This window comes from Hyperolius riggenbachi, chromosome 12, assembly GCF_040937935.1.
Source record: "Hyperolius riggenbachi isolate aHypRig1 chromosome 12, aHypRig1.pri, whole genome shotgun sequence".
Lineage (NCBI taxonomy): Eukaryota > Metazoa > Chordata > Amphibia > Anura > Hyperoliidae > Hyperolius > Hyperolius riggenbachi.
In genome coordinates, this window is record NC_090657.1 from 95,419,900 (window position 1) to 95,434,234 (window position 14,335).

The following is a 14,335-nucleotide window of genomic DNA, read 5'->3' on the forward strand; positions in this document are numbered from 1 at the left end:
GCGTAATCGTAATAAGCTGATTATGATCATCGCTGCTTAGAGGAGTTCCTACAACACAGTAACATGTAACTATAAAAATAAGTCATAAAAAAAACGGTATTGTGTATTTTCAACATGGAGAAAATGTTGTTTGTATGTATGAAACATTGTAACTTGAGTGGTTTGTAAGTAGGGGACGATCTGTATTGTATCTCTTGTCATCTAAAATACAGAATGTTCTCCCTTGTTAAGTGTGATTCAGAACAGCCAGTTGTGTACGATCTGTTCAGAACTTGTAATGGGCAATAACTATATTGATTCTTTTTATTGGCACTCTGTGAAAACACTTGATATTTGTAGCTATGCCTATAAAGATATTTCTCTCGTTTCCAGCTGAAAACAAAATACCCAAATTTGCCGATGAAGTTGATGGTCACATCACCCTCTGCTCCGTTTGTGAACATCATTCAAAAAAATGTGAGCATGGCACTGGAGCTGGATATCCAAGTCTTTGCCATACTACCTAATTCATCCCTGGCACCTCTCTTCCTGCTAAAGCTGGTCAGTAATGCTCTTTATTAGAGGTGATGCTCTTTGCTAAAGGACAGGTCAGTCAGCAAGGTCATATGGTAAATTTAACCACTTAAGCCCACAGGGTTGAATTTTTTTTGCATCTGAGCAACTTTCACCTCCCATTCATTTGCCAATAACTTTATCACTACTCATCACAATGAATGGATCTATATCTTGTTTTTTCCGTCACCAATTAGGCTTTTTGTGGGTGATACACTTTGCTGAAAATTAATTTATTCTAAATCCATTTTAAAAGGAATATTAAAGGGAAGGTTCAGGGAGGGTGGGTAAAAAATAAAAATCAATTTTCACTTACCTGGGGCTTCCTCCAGCCCGTGGCAGGCAGGAGGTGCCCTCGCCGCCGCTCCGCAGGCTCCCGGTGATCTCCGGTGGCCGACCCGACCTGGTCAGGCCGGCTGCCAGGTCGGGCTCTTCTGCGCTCCAAGGCCCGGAACTTCTGCGTCCCACGCCGGCGCGCTGATGTCATCGGACGTCCTCCGGGCTCTACTGCACAGGCGCAGAACTACTGCGCATGCGCAGTAGAGCCCGGAGGACGTCCGATGACGTCAGCGCGCCGGCGTGGGACGCAGAAGTTCCGGGCCTTGGAGCGCAGAAGAACCCGACCTGGCAGCCGGCCTGGCCAGGTCGGGTCGGCCACCGAAGACCACCGGGAGCCTGCGGAGCGGCGGCGAGGGCACCTCCTGCCTGCCACGGGCTGGAGGAAGCCCCAGGTAAGTGGAAATTGATTTTTATTTTTTACCCACCCTCCCTGAACCTTTCCTTTAAGAAAGGAATGGAAAAAATCATTATTTATCAGCTTTTGGCCAATATAGTTTGAAATTCATACATGCTACCATAATTAAAACCCATGTACTTTATTTGCCAATTTGTCCTGCTTATTACACCATTTAAATTATGTCCCTATCACAATGTATGGCGCCGATATTTTATTTGGAAGTAAAGGTGCAATTTTTCAATTTGCGTCCATCACTATTTACAAGCCCATAATTTAAAAGAAATATATTCATATACTCCTTTGACATGCATATTTATAAAGTTCAGACCCTTTGGTAACTATTTATGTTTTTTTTTTTATTTATTATTGTACATTTTTGGTTTTTTTTTTTAATTAAATATTGTATGTGGGTAATTAGTGGTGTGGGAGGTAAACAGTAATTTTTAATAAAAAAATGTGTAAAAAGTGTGCATGTATAATGTAACATGCATGTGGGTGTAGTTTTACTATTTGGCCACAAGATGGCCACAGTCAAATAGTCCTGGGAGCGATCGAGCTCGCTCCCAGGAAGAAGAAAGAAGACCTGGAACTTTTTTGCACGCAGAAAAGCTGCAGCGTCTGGAGAGACGCTGTCGGCTTTTCTCCGGGGGGATGCGATCGGTGAAAGGGATCTATAATCCCTTTCACTGATCGCTGGGTAAGCGGCAGGTAGCGGGAGCGCGCGCAGCCTAACTGGACGAGAAATCTCGTCCGGTTAGGCTTAAGTGGTTAAAGCCCATCTACACTTAGGGCTTGTTCACACCAGGGGCGTTTTTGCCTTTTTTTTTTAGCGCCGGGGATTCTGAAAATCCCCCTAAAAGCGCTTGTGCAATGATTCCCTATGAGAGTTCACATCTGAGCGGTTCGACTTCGATCCGCTCACCAAAGCGCTGCCTGTACTATTTTTGGGGCAATTTCCCTATAATGGCAGGTAGAGGGAAATCGCAAAATGCTTGAAAAAGCACTTGATATAGCAATTTCCCCAGCGCTTATAAAATAAATACATTGTATTTATTATTTTCCAGGTCAAAGAGTTCACTTCCTGACTTGCGTCAGGAAGTGACAAAACAAATCGCTATACAAAATCGTTTTGAAAGCGCTTTACACAAAATAGCAAGTAAGTGACGGGAGGGGGACAAAAATTGTGCTAAAAAAATGGTGTCAGCAATTTCAGATGTGAACAAAGCCTAAGGGCCCATTTCCACTATTGCGAATTCGCATGCGAATTCGCATAGCAACACAAGTGAATGGGACTGTTTCCACTCGTCAGGATTCCTTTGCGGTTTTCTGTGCAGAAAAAATTCACATGGCAGAGCCATCAGAATTCGCATACCGCATACCGGTATTCGAATCGCATACAATGTATTTTATCGGAAATTCGCATGCGGTTTGGGTATGCGAATTCGCATAGAAACAATGGAAAAATCACACCAGCACTGCCATGGTTAAATTCGCATACATCGTCATCCATGCGAATTCGCATGAAAATACGCATAGACCCGCATGCGAAATTCGCATCCGCATGCAAATTTTTCCCGCGATGATTCCCACCGCACAAGTGGAAATGCAGCCTAAACAGAAATACCTCAGCCTGGGGCTAGTGCTGACTAATTTAGAGCTGCACTTCACTGCATATTGCCCAGTATATAGAATAAATATTGGCTGGGAATGTGAGGCCTTATCTTCATTACACTACTGCCAGACTACAGAAAATCATCTATTGTGGTTGCCTCTTGCTGCAGTCCTAGCACCCATAGACATGGCATACATATTTTAAGAGCTAAGTCCCTAACGTAACAATTTATGTATTGTCATTTAAATTCATTTTAGCTTTTGTTTTGTTTTTTACAATTGTGTTATACGGGGGCAGGGAGTGAGCATTGAATGAGCATTGTAATATTCTTTTTCGCCACTAGAAGTCTAGCTCAAGCTGCGTTCCAGCCACCAGGAAATGTCATTTACTATGGAATTATTGTTGCCCGTTGCAACATCTATGCACTACTGTTGGCAGCCCCGTGCGTGCGCATGATGGGCGCAAACAGACAGGGACAAGAATCTGGACCCCTGGTAGCTCAAGTGAGATTTTCAAGGATATAGATACTCATCCCAGGGGAGGGGAACTAGTTAAGGGGTTTTCACTTTCCTTTGGATCCTTTGAAGGCGTGCAAGGGTTTTAAAACAGAGAAGAGGGGGTTGTTCACTGGGTCCATGAAAGTTGGTAACAACTATACCTGCTGTCTGTTAATTATCTATACAATTGTTGGCAAGTGGCCTACTTCAAGGAGTGTATTTGACTATTTGTCTGGGTCATTATATATTGAATTGGATCCTAGACATGGGCAGCACAGTGGGGTGGTGGAATGCACTTTCCCCTTGCAGCACTGGTTTGAATCCCAGCCAGCCAGAGGGCTACCCAAAGGCGTTTGTATGTTCTCCCCGTGTCTGTGTCGGTTTCCTCTGGGCACTCCAGTTTCCTCCCACATCCCAAAAACATATAGATAAGTAATTGGCTTCCTCCTAAAATTGTCCCTGGACTATGATGGACACATGACTATGGCAGGGATTAGATTGTGAGCTCCTCTAATGGACAGTTAAGTGATAAGACAATATACTCTGTACAGCGCTGCAGAAGATGTTGGCACAATATAAATATTTAATAATAATAATAATAATAATAATTGAAGAGGCAAGATACTGAAGAATGTCTGTAAAAAAAGAAATCAGGGACACAGAAAAAGCACAGGAGCCCCATATAGTGAAGTATCGTTAAGTAAATGGAGAAATGTAGTTAGAAGACCGGTACTTACAAACCCGGGTTGCCACGGTAGGCGCATGTGAATAAACCTTTCACTCAAAGGTTGTGGATTTCAGGTCCAAGAAAAATATATGTTGAGCAGTGTGCAAGCGAGAACTACTCTACCTGCCAGAGCTCATGTAATGAGGGCCGCTGGGAATGAACTGGAGGCAGCCCTAATATGATAAAACTCTAAAAAAAAAACCAATGAGAGAGTAAGGAAACAGGCTGACCTCAATGGGCTCTATTCTCAAAGACTTCCCGCATGCGGTAAAATACATGCAGGAAGTTTGCACCCAAAATACCGTCAAGTTGGAATTCTCAAAATGTTCCGCATGTTTTTTCCGCATGCGGAAAAAGTGTGATAAAAGTGCGGGATTCATGCGGAAAAATTTCCGCAAAAGTCGGTATTTTCCGCAATAATAGATCAATTCTCAAAGATGTTCAGGCGCATCATTTCGTCGTTAATTACCGAATTTTTATCACCTACAAGTAGTAGGTGATATATTCCGCATCCCATTGACTTTAATGAAGTGTGGAGGCTTAAGGGCTGTGCTTGGTGGACTTTAACTTTTTTTTTTTAAACACTTTTTCATGCGACCTTTTTACCGCATGATTCCCGCATGAATAATAGCGTTTCCGCATCTTTATTTCCCGCATGCGGAAAACATGCGGGAAATATTAGTGAATGTGGAAAAAATGAGGAGTTTACCGCTGGCGGGAATATAGCGGTAAAATTTTGCGGAAAATTTGGCTCTTTGAGAATAGAGCCCATTGTAGCACTAAAAAGATAATTATTAGATACAAACGACAACTAGAGATGATCAATGAGATGCAAATTCTTCTGAAATTATACAATTTTTTATGCAAATGTATGCAGTTTAAAAATGGACCCAGGTTTAACATTATTGTTCCATTTTCAAGCTGCATATATTTGCGTAAAATAGTTGCATACATTTGCAACATCTCAGAAAAATTTGCATTCCTGTGATCATCCCTAACGACAACACATTTCTCAGGTTATATATGCCTAACTGGCACTCCTAAACCAATGTTTAGCACTTTTATGATCACTGTTGACCTGATAAAGCAGGTATAACCTGCCAAACGCGATATCTAATAAATATCTTTTTAGTGCTAATTTGAGGCCTGTTTCTGCACTCCTTTTTTTGTTTTTGTTTTTAGAGTTTTATCATATTAGGGTGCCTCCAGCCCCTTTTATGATAATGTACTGCACTGATTTTAGCAAACGAACTAATTTGCAGACGTCCTTGATATTTTTCTAGCTCTGTTTATCTTCAGCATGACACGTTGTTAACAGTCAGTCAATGTGCTGCCTGCAATCACTTTTTAATTTAACTGTGATTTTGTTTGCTAATGAGAATATATTTAATTGACAGTTCTCCATGGTCTTTATCAAAACTGAAGTTATTTCCGACAGAATTGTGGGAACCATGGATCCCACCAGGTAAATGATCCATTCATTCAGAACAAAAAAATGTTTTTACACTATTCACAAGTAAAACATTTTTTTAAAAAATGTTGTAATTAGACTAATTTAGACTTTAAACGTCAGCGAAGTTGATCCTTTCATGTTACATAGTAACAGCATTTCTGTTATTTTTCTTTGCAAGTAATATACTGCCAAATCCCTGGTATCCGACACGGCGGCCCCCGTGCAACAATAAATACTTATCGCGCCTTCAGCAATGTTTTCTATCTTTGGTGTAGCTCCCAGCGGCTTTCCGGCATCTTCCATGCATGGGCCGACTCCCGGCATGTCACCTGACCTGCGCCGGGTCACATGCAAGTACCACACCTAAAATCAATTCCAGGACTTTTATCTGCTTAAAGGGGAACTGAAGAGAGAGGTATATGGAGGCTGTCATGTTTATTTCCTTTTAATCAATACCAGTTGCCTGGCAGCCCTGCTGGCCTTTTTCTCTGCAGTAGTATCTGAATAAAACCAGAAACAAGCATGCAGCTAGTCTTGTCAGATCAGACTTATAAGTCTGAACCACTGAAACACCTGATCTGCTGCATGCTTGTTCAGGGGCTATGACAAATAGTATTAGAGGCAGAGGATCAGCAGGGCTGCCAGGCAACTGGTATTGTCTAAAAGGAAATAAACATGACAGTCTCCATATACCTCTCTCTTCAGTTCCCCTTTAATTGATAATTAAATAACAACGGACTTGCCCACACTTGTCCATGAAATAGACTAATGCTTCATACACACTTGAGATAAAAGTCTTTGGAAAATGCAAGATCACAGACCAATTTTACCCCCTTCCATGTAGTATGAGAGCCATACTCTACACAGTCTATTCTATGGATCTGCAAAAGATCTGTTCCTGCAAAAAATCCATTCCTGCAAAATGCATTCATAGTCTATGAGATCTGCAGATCCCCATACACACCTGGTTTAACAGACTTCATCTGCATATCTGGCAATCATCTGCAGATCTGAAAATCCATCCTGGTGGATCTGATCTGCAGATGATTGTCTGTTAAACCAAGTGTGTATGAGGATCTGCAGATCTCATAGACTATGGCTATCATTCATAAAGCATTTCCGCATGCGTAAATGCTTAATACCGGTGACTTTACCGACCACTCTGCAAAGTCCCCATTCATAAAGGCTCTTTCCGCATGAAAAACTGACAGAGCAATACATTTCCGCCTTGTACGGAGTTTTTCTAGATTTATCTAGAAAAAGTTACAAACACGTCCATTCATAAAGATTAGAGCAAGCGGTATGCAGAAGGAAAATACCGCTTGCTCGACAGTAGCGATAGGCGGGCGGAATACGTGTAAATGAATGGGACGGACCTCCCAAGCAGCATCAGACAGAGGAGCTCACGGAGGGAATCGGGCAGCTTTTAAGTTTCCGCATGTCTTCCGCCACGCTGACCGCCAGCTTCCTTTAGAAAACCTCTGCACTTCTACCGCAACAGGCAACTTCTTTATGAATGACCAACCAGAAGTCTTAAGTACCGGTTGCGGAGAAGAACGGTGTTTTCCTGCACTACCGACAGGTTCTTTATGAATGATAGCCTTTGAATGCATTTTGCAGGAATGGATCTTTTGCAGGTACAGATCTTTTGCAGATAATAATCTTGTGAATGTGTACGGGCATCTTTGTGTGCAGCATCTTGCAAAGGTTTTATCTGATGGGGAGTGTAGCTCCATAGAATAGACTGTGTAGAGCATGGCTCTCATACTACATGGAAGGGGGTAAATTTGGTCTGTGATCTTGCATTTTCCAAAGACTTTTATCTCAAGTGTGTATGAAGCATTAGAGTCAACTGTCCAATTACTTTTGAACCTCTTAAAGGGATACTGTAGGGGGTCGGGGGAAAATGAGCTGAACTTACCCGGGGCTTCTAATGGTCCCCCGCAGACATCCTGTGTTGGCGCAGCCACTCACCGATGCTCCGGCCCCGCCTCCAGCTCACTTCTGGAATTTCTGACTTTAAAGTCAGAAAACCACTCCGCCTGCGTTGCCGTGTCCTCGATCCCGCTGATGGCACCAGGAGCGTACTGCGCAGGGACAGACGATACTGGGCTTCTGCTATACACTCCTGGTGACATCGGTGGGATCGAGGACACGGCAATGCAGGCGGAGTGGTTTTCTGGAGGCGGGGCCGGAGCATCGGTGAGTGGCTGCGCCAACACAGGATGTCTGCGGGGGACCATTAGAAGCCCCGGGTAAGTTCAGCTCATTTTCCCCCGACCCCCTTACAGTATCCCTTTAAAGGGACACTTAAGTCAAACAAAAAAAATGAGTTTTACTCACCTGGGGCTTCCAATAGCCCCCCTGCAGCTGTCCGGTGCCCTCGCCGTCTCCCTCCGATCCTCCTGGCCCGCCAGCAGCCACTTCCTGTTTCGGTGACAGGAGCTGACAGGCTGGGGACGCAAGTGATTCTTCGCGTTCCTGACCACAATAGCGCCATCTATGCTGCTATAGCATACATCATATACCATATAGCAGCATAGAGGGTGCTAATGTGTCTGGGAACGCGAAGAATCACTCGCGTTCCCAGCCTGTCAGCTCCTGTCACCGAAACAGGAAGTGGCTGCCGGCGGGGCCAGGAGGATCGGAGGGAGACGGCGAGGGCACCGGACAGCTGCAGGGGGCTATTGGAAGCCCTAGGTGAGTAAAACTCATTTTTTTTACTTAAGTGTCCCTTTAAATGAAGGTTTTTTTGTGTAAAAAAAAATCCTTCAGTTGCCCCACATTTGTATGCCATAGTTTTCTTCTCTCCATTAAATAAAAAAACTGAAAGTCTGCACTTCAACTGCATCTGAGTTGTTTTATTTAAAATTAATTTTGGTAATGTATGGAATCAGTTATCTCTGTCAATATATTTAAGGACCTAACTATAGGTTGATGGGTTATGTGTGCACTTGCATGCTTGCTCCCTTGCCGGAGGAGCACCTCACCAGAATTGAGGTTTATATAAAAACTGTGCATCGTCCCGTTAGCCTTTAAATGTTCATCATGTGACTTAGCTAATCATCTCTTGAAGGTTGCTTTGATAAAGCAACCACCTGGTGGGCGATGGACAAAGTTGCTGTCTGTAGCATCCAGGTCGCAACCCCTGAAAAAAGACTCTTATCACCAGGGTCTGCCAAAAAATACAATCAAGAATTTCCACGTAAATCAATAAAATGCAATCTGGTACACTTAAAATTCACAAGCATAATTTTGACCATACTTTCTAAACTTACTTGGTGATGGCCACAAGCGTAACCCACAGTGCACAGAAAACTTCTCCAGAATACAGCTAGCGTTCCCAGCTCCAGAAGGTTCCAAACAGCAGATTGTTTCCCCTGTCACACTGTCAGTCTGTCTCTTCACTCTCTCCATCTGCACACAAGTCTGCTGACTATTTAAGCATTAGCACCTGATTAATCAGCAGGTGTACAGGAGAAAACCTGGAGGACAACTCCACCCAGGATTCAGCGGCCAGGTGCACCCACCCCACACTACTCCTGGCCAGCTCCAATCCCAAACCAGGACTTAACTAAAGGGCTCATTCACACATTGGGCTCTATTCTCAAAGACTTCCCGCATGCGGTAAAGTACACGCGGGAAGTTTGCACCCAAAATACCGTCAAGTTTGCATTCTCTAAATTTTCCGCATGTTTTTCCCGCATGCGGAATAAGTGTGGTAAAAGTGCAGGATTCATGCGGAAAAATTTCCGCAAAAGTCGGTATTTTCCGCAATAAAAGATCAATTCTCAAAAAGGTACTTATCCGTTAGCCGGGCGCATCCGGCAGGTGGCGCTCATTACTATTCCCCCTCCAGGCCGACATGGATAGTAGGGAAAGATGTAACTCTGGTGGAGTTTTGTCGCCACCTAGAGGATGCGCCCGGCTAACGGATAAGTACCCTCAAAAATGTTCAGGCGCATCATTTCGTCGTTAATTACCGATTTTTTATCACCTACAAGTAGTAGGTGATATATTCCGCATCCCATTGACTTTAATGAAGTGTGGAGGCTTAAGGGCTGTGCTTGCTGGACTTTTTTTAAACACTTTTTCATGCAACCTTTTTACCGCATGATTCCCGCATGAATAATGGCTGTTTCCGCATCTTTTTTCCCGCATGCGGAAAACATGCGGAAAATGTTAGTGAATGTGAAAAAATGCGGAGTTTACCGCTGGCGGAAATATAGCGGTAAAATTTTGCGGAAAATTTGGCTCTTTGTGAATAGAGCCCTATGTGCTGCGCTGTCAGTTTTGACGCAATGCACATAGTGTACGATCCACATAGCAACATGAAAGTCCATAGACTTTCATGTTACCATTCACACTACAGGTGTGCGTTCCCATGCATTACGATGTAACGCTTCTGGGGACATAAAATCGCACGACGCACACGTTTCCCGACGGGTACGGCTGCCGGCGTCTGCGCTCTAGCGCTCCCCGACGTACAATCCGTGCGTTGACTGTGCGATGGCAACACAAGCACGAAATTGTGTTCGTGCTTGCGTTGTGTAGTATGAATGAGCCCTTAGGCATACACATCAGCAAAGTCCTACAACAGCTTCTGGAGCTGCTTAACCCAGAAAGCGCTGGATCCCAGGTGCAACATATCTTCCATCCACCACACAAGGCAAAGTAAGTGGTGTCTCACCACTCACTTTGTCACACCCTCCCAAAATGTGATGTCAGGACCTGGGTCCTGACAGTTTCCTGTCTGTGAACAGAGTTGCACTGTGGGAAATAATGGGTATTTCCAACTGCCAAGCAACCAGTATCTCCCTCTGTGCATATATAGATAATGGCAGTTGATGCAGTCTGTTCTTTTTTTCATGTTTGCCAGTAGTTAAGATGATTACATGCAGGCTCTTTGTGTGTCAGCAATATGAACAAATTACATGGTAAATATCAATCATTTCTTGACCTCTCTTCTATTATTTATATTGATTTTTTTTTTCCCTTTTCGCTAAAGTTCCTCTTTAAGGCTAATTTCACACCAGGACGTTGCGTTAGAGGGGGCGTTAAGGTCGCATAACGTCCCCCTAACGGAACGCCTGGTGGTGCTAGATCTGGACGTCAGAGTGAGCCGCGTTGTGCAGCTCACTCTGGCGTCAGTGATGCCGTGATGCGCACTCTTGTGCGCATGCGGCATCACGTGGTCCCGCCGGCCAATCGCCGCACAGAGCGGCTGCTCCAGGAAGTAAACACTGCACGTCATAACGTGCAGTGCATATTAATTAGCCATGTGCCTGGCCGCTCTCCGCTCCTCCCCAACATTTCTGAGCATGTGCAAGCAGTCTAACGCGGCTCAGCCGCGTCCAAAGTACTGCATGCAGTACGTTGTCTTGTGATGCAGCGTTACAATGTAACGCAACGTCCGCACTGTGAACAGCCCCATTGATTTTTCATTACTGTGCGGTGGGCTGCGTTACAGGCTGCTCTAACGTGCGCCTGTAACGTCCCACTGTGAAACCAGCCTAAGTCTTGCTTCCTTATAAGAAAATATACAGTAGCATTATACAAACACTAAAATGTTCTCTACTGTTTTTTTGTACAGGGTACACATTGAACTGGAACGCTCATATATAGGACCTTTCTCAGTGAGTACATAATAACTTCTACTACATTAAAACCTTGTATTGCAAGCAGGGCCGGGCCGCCCATGAGGCGGGGTGAAACTTTTGCCTCAGGCGGCACTTCTGGGGGGGCGGAACCCACCCGTCCGTGGGTGTGAGGGGCCACCCGAGCTGAAGGGGAGAGCGGGCAGGAAGGGGGTATTGGGCCTAGCGGCGGGGAGGGGGGTCGGACCCCCCCTCTCCCTCGCCTGGGTCCCCCGTCCTCCGCTCCCCTCCAGCTTTAAAAAGTTGCGTGGCTGGCTGCAGCTGTAAGAGGGGGGATCACTCACCTCTTCCTCGTTCCAGCATGCGCTCCACTGACGTCACTTCCTGCGGCGTAGCAGGAAGTGACGTCAGTGGAGCGCAGGCTAGGCTGGAACGAGGAAGAGGTGAGTGATCCCCGCCCGTTGCCTCTTACAGCTGCAGCCAGCCACGCAACTTTTTAAAGCTGGAGGGGAGCGGAGGAAGGGGGACCCAGGCGAGGGGGGGGGGGGGGTGGTTTGCTTAAAGCTTGCCTGGGGCGGCAAAAAGTCTAGGGCCGGGCCTGATTGCAAGTAACTTGGTTTAACCTTTTTACTATCAATTTAACTAGTGGCCGGCAAGTGCTCCAGGCCAATTTATTTTAGACAATGTTATTTTATTTCTTTTGCGTGATATTTCAGCACACTTAGGGCGCATACATGATAAGCTCATGCATTTTGCCACACAGCGAGAAACAATGCACCAACGCACATCTAAGGAAAGGCATTTTTATTTTTTTACACACATTCACATTTAAATTTATTGCGGTTTCTGCGTCTTAAAGGACAACTGAAGTGAGAAGAATATGGAGGCTGCCGTATTTATTTTCTTTTAAACTATATCAGTTGCCTAGCAGCCCTGCTGATCCGGCTGCAGTAGTGTCTGAATAACTCCAGAAACAAGCATGCAGCTAGTCTTGTCAGATCTGACAATAATGTCAGAAACACCTGATTGGACACGTCTTTTTTACTCGCATACCAGGCTCGTTGCAATTGTGGTTTGCCATAATAAAAAAAAGCAAAACAAATTGCACAGAACATTGAATGCAGAAAGCTCAAATAAAATTGCACAAGGAAAACTTGCCCACAGTATCACATAGAATCAGAATCAGCTTTATTCACTGAGAATGATGGATGTCGCACCCATAATTTTTTTGTAGTACACATCGCATGGAAAACTGTTATAACAGGCATTTAGACACAATCTGAAGTATAGAAAGAAAAAACAAAAAATATTACAAACATAATTTAGACACTGATGCAAGACTAGGGGATTTTGCCTGGAAGTGTTGGTGGGGATGGTTCTGTAGCGGTGGCCTGATGGGATGTGGTTGAAGTAGCGACTGCTGGGGTCATTCCATATCTTGTTTGCCCTAAGTGTGTAAGAGGTCCAGAGGTGGTAAGGGTGACCAGATGATCCTCTCCGCAGTGTTGATTGCTCTCTGGAGCTTTAGCTTGTCGCTTGCAGTAGCGCCAACATGCCAGATAACAATGGAGGAGCAGAAGATAGGCTCAAATGGTAGCAGTGTAGAAGCTAGTCATCAGTTCCTGCAGCATCGCAAACGTCCTCAGTTGCCCCAGCAAGAACAACCTCTGCTGAGCCTTCTTCTAGACCTTGGAGGTGTTGTCTACCGACTTCAAATCATTGGTGATTGTAGCACCCAGAAACCGAACGCTCAACACCCTGGAGACGTTGGTGCCTTGGATGGAGACTGGGTTGAGCGTGGGAGGGGGCAATCTGAAGTCCACTGTCAATTCAACAGTTTTGCTGCGCTGAGTACGACTTGGTTGTCCTTGCACAATTTGCAAATGCGTTCAATCACCTTTTGGTATGCGTGCTCTCCGTCTCTGCCAATGAGGCCAAGGATTGTGGTGCCATCTGCAAATTTGATGACCTTGACAGAATCAGCAGATAAGGTGAATCTGTCTGCATACAGGGAGAACAGGATCAGGGACAGTAAGCACCCAGGAGCAGCTGCCAAGCTTGGATGGTTGCATTCTATTGGTGGGGAAGTCTTTAACCGAAGCGCACAGAGTGAGGTTGAGATAAGGTTGTTCAAGGTTGTCATATAGGATGTTTTTTGAAGATTTTGAATACTAAACAAATTGTGTAGGTAAGTTCTTATACTACATGGAAGTAGTCAGTCGAAACTCAAAGTGTCTTTTAAAAGATTAGAAGCGCTCAATGGCTGAAATCAAGGAGAAATTCAAACAGTCACTATCCAGTACTTTGAAGTATATCCAACTGAATGTCCCAGGACTCTAGAAGATTTCTTCAATAATCAGCCAACATATCATAAAAAGGAAACAGAAAAGGGCACATAGCGTAATCCAATTAGCACAAGCGTTGCCCGTCACCACTCCAGAGTGAACACACCACTGTGCTGGGACACACTCCCCCCTATGTGCCCGCACTCACCCAATCAGCCTCCAATAGATCCGGAGGTAGGGCTATACGGCATGAACAGGGGACAAGGCAAGGATCAGACCAACACGACCAGATTCTAAACCTCAAAAGAGCGCCAAATAGTGTAAAATCATTTAATGGAATAAGGATAAAACAACAAGCATGTATACACATATGCCAATGCAGTCCCGGGTAGCCGCTCACACACACGCTGCCTCAGACCTTCCCGTCTTGCGACTTCCTGATTGTGCCGGTCATGTGACGTAGCTCCGCCCTATGCATTTCGTCATGAAAATGACTCATCAGGGGCTCACGTCACTCCAGCGGCACCGGTTCATATATTCCCTTAGTCAAACCCTCCCCCCTGCTTAACCCCGCCTAAAATTAAAATAAGGTCCTCTGCAAACCTGTGTCTCACTGCTCACCCTTCTATACAGATCAAAACTAAAAACATAGAACATATGATTTGCAAGCAATTGAGCACCATATACCTATACTTGACGAATAATACTATTGCATGCATACCCCGCAGACAGTACTACCGCACAAACCTTCATTAAAACTAAAATCGCACTATATCTCATTACCGTCTATCAGGCATGTAGATTGATCCAAGCTGGAGGTGCACTCACTATCTCATTAGACACATCACTAATGCTGCGACGGCGATCATACCGATA

General features: G+C 44.8%; 1 protein-coding gene across 2 annotated transcripts in view; it reads left to right on the top strand.

The window, feature by feature from the left end:
• Positions 1–14,335, top strand: part of LOC137542462 (bactericidal permeability-increasing protein-like) — a 49,792-nt gene that overhangs the window by 22,937 nt on the left and 12,520 nt on the right. For both annotated transcript variants that reach the window (XM_068264390.1, XM_068264391.1), the window contains exons 7-9: positions 373–540; positions 5,522–5,589; positions 11,171–11,213. In XM_068264390.1, coding sequence (XP_068120491.1) covers positions 373–540; positions 5,522–5,589; positions 11,171–11,213 — 279 coding nt within the window. The remainder of the gene's footprint in view (positions 1–372; positions 541–5,521; positions 5,590–11,170; positions 11,214–14,335) is intronic.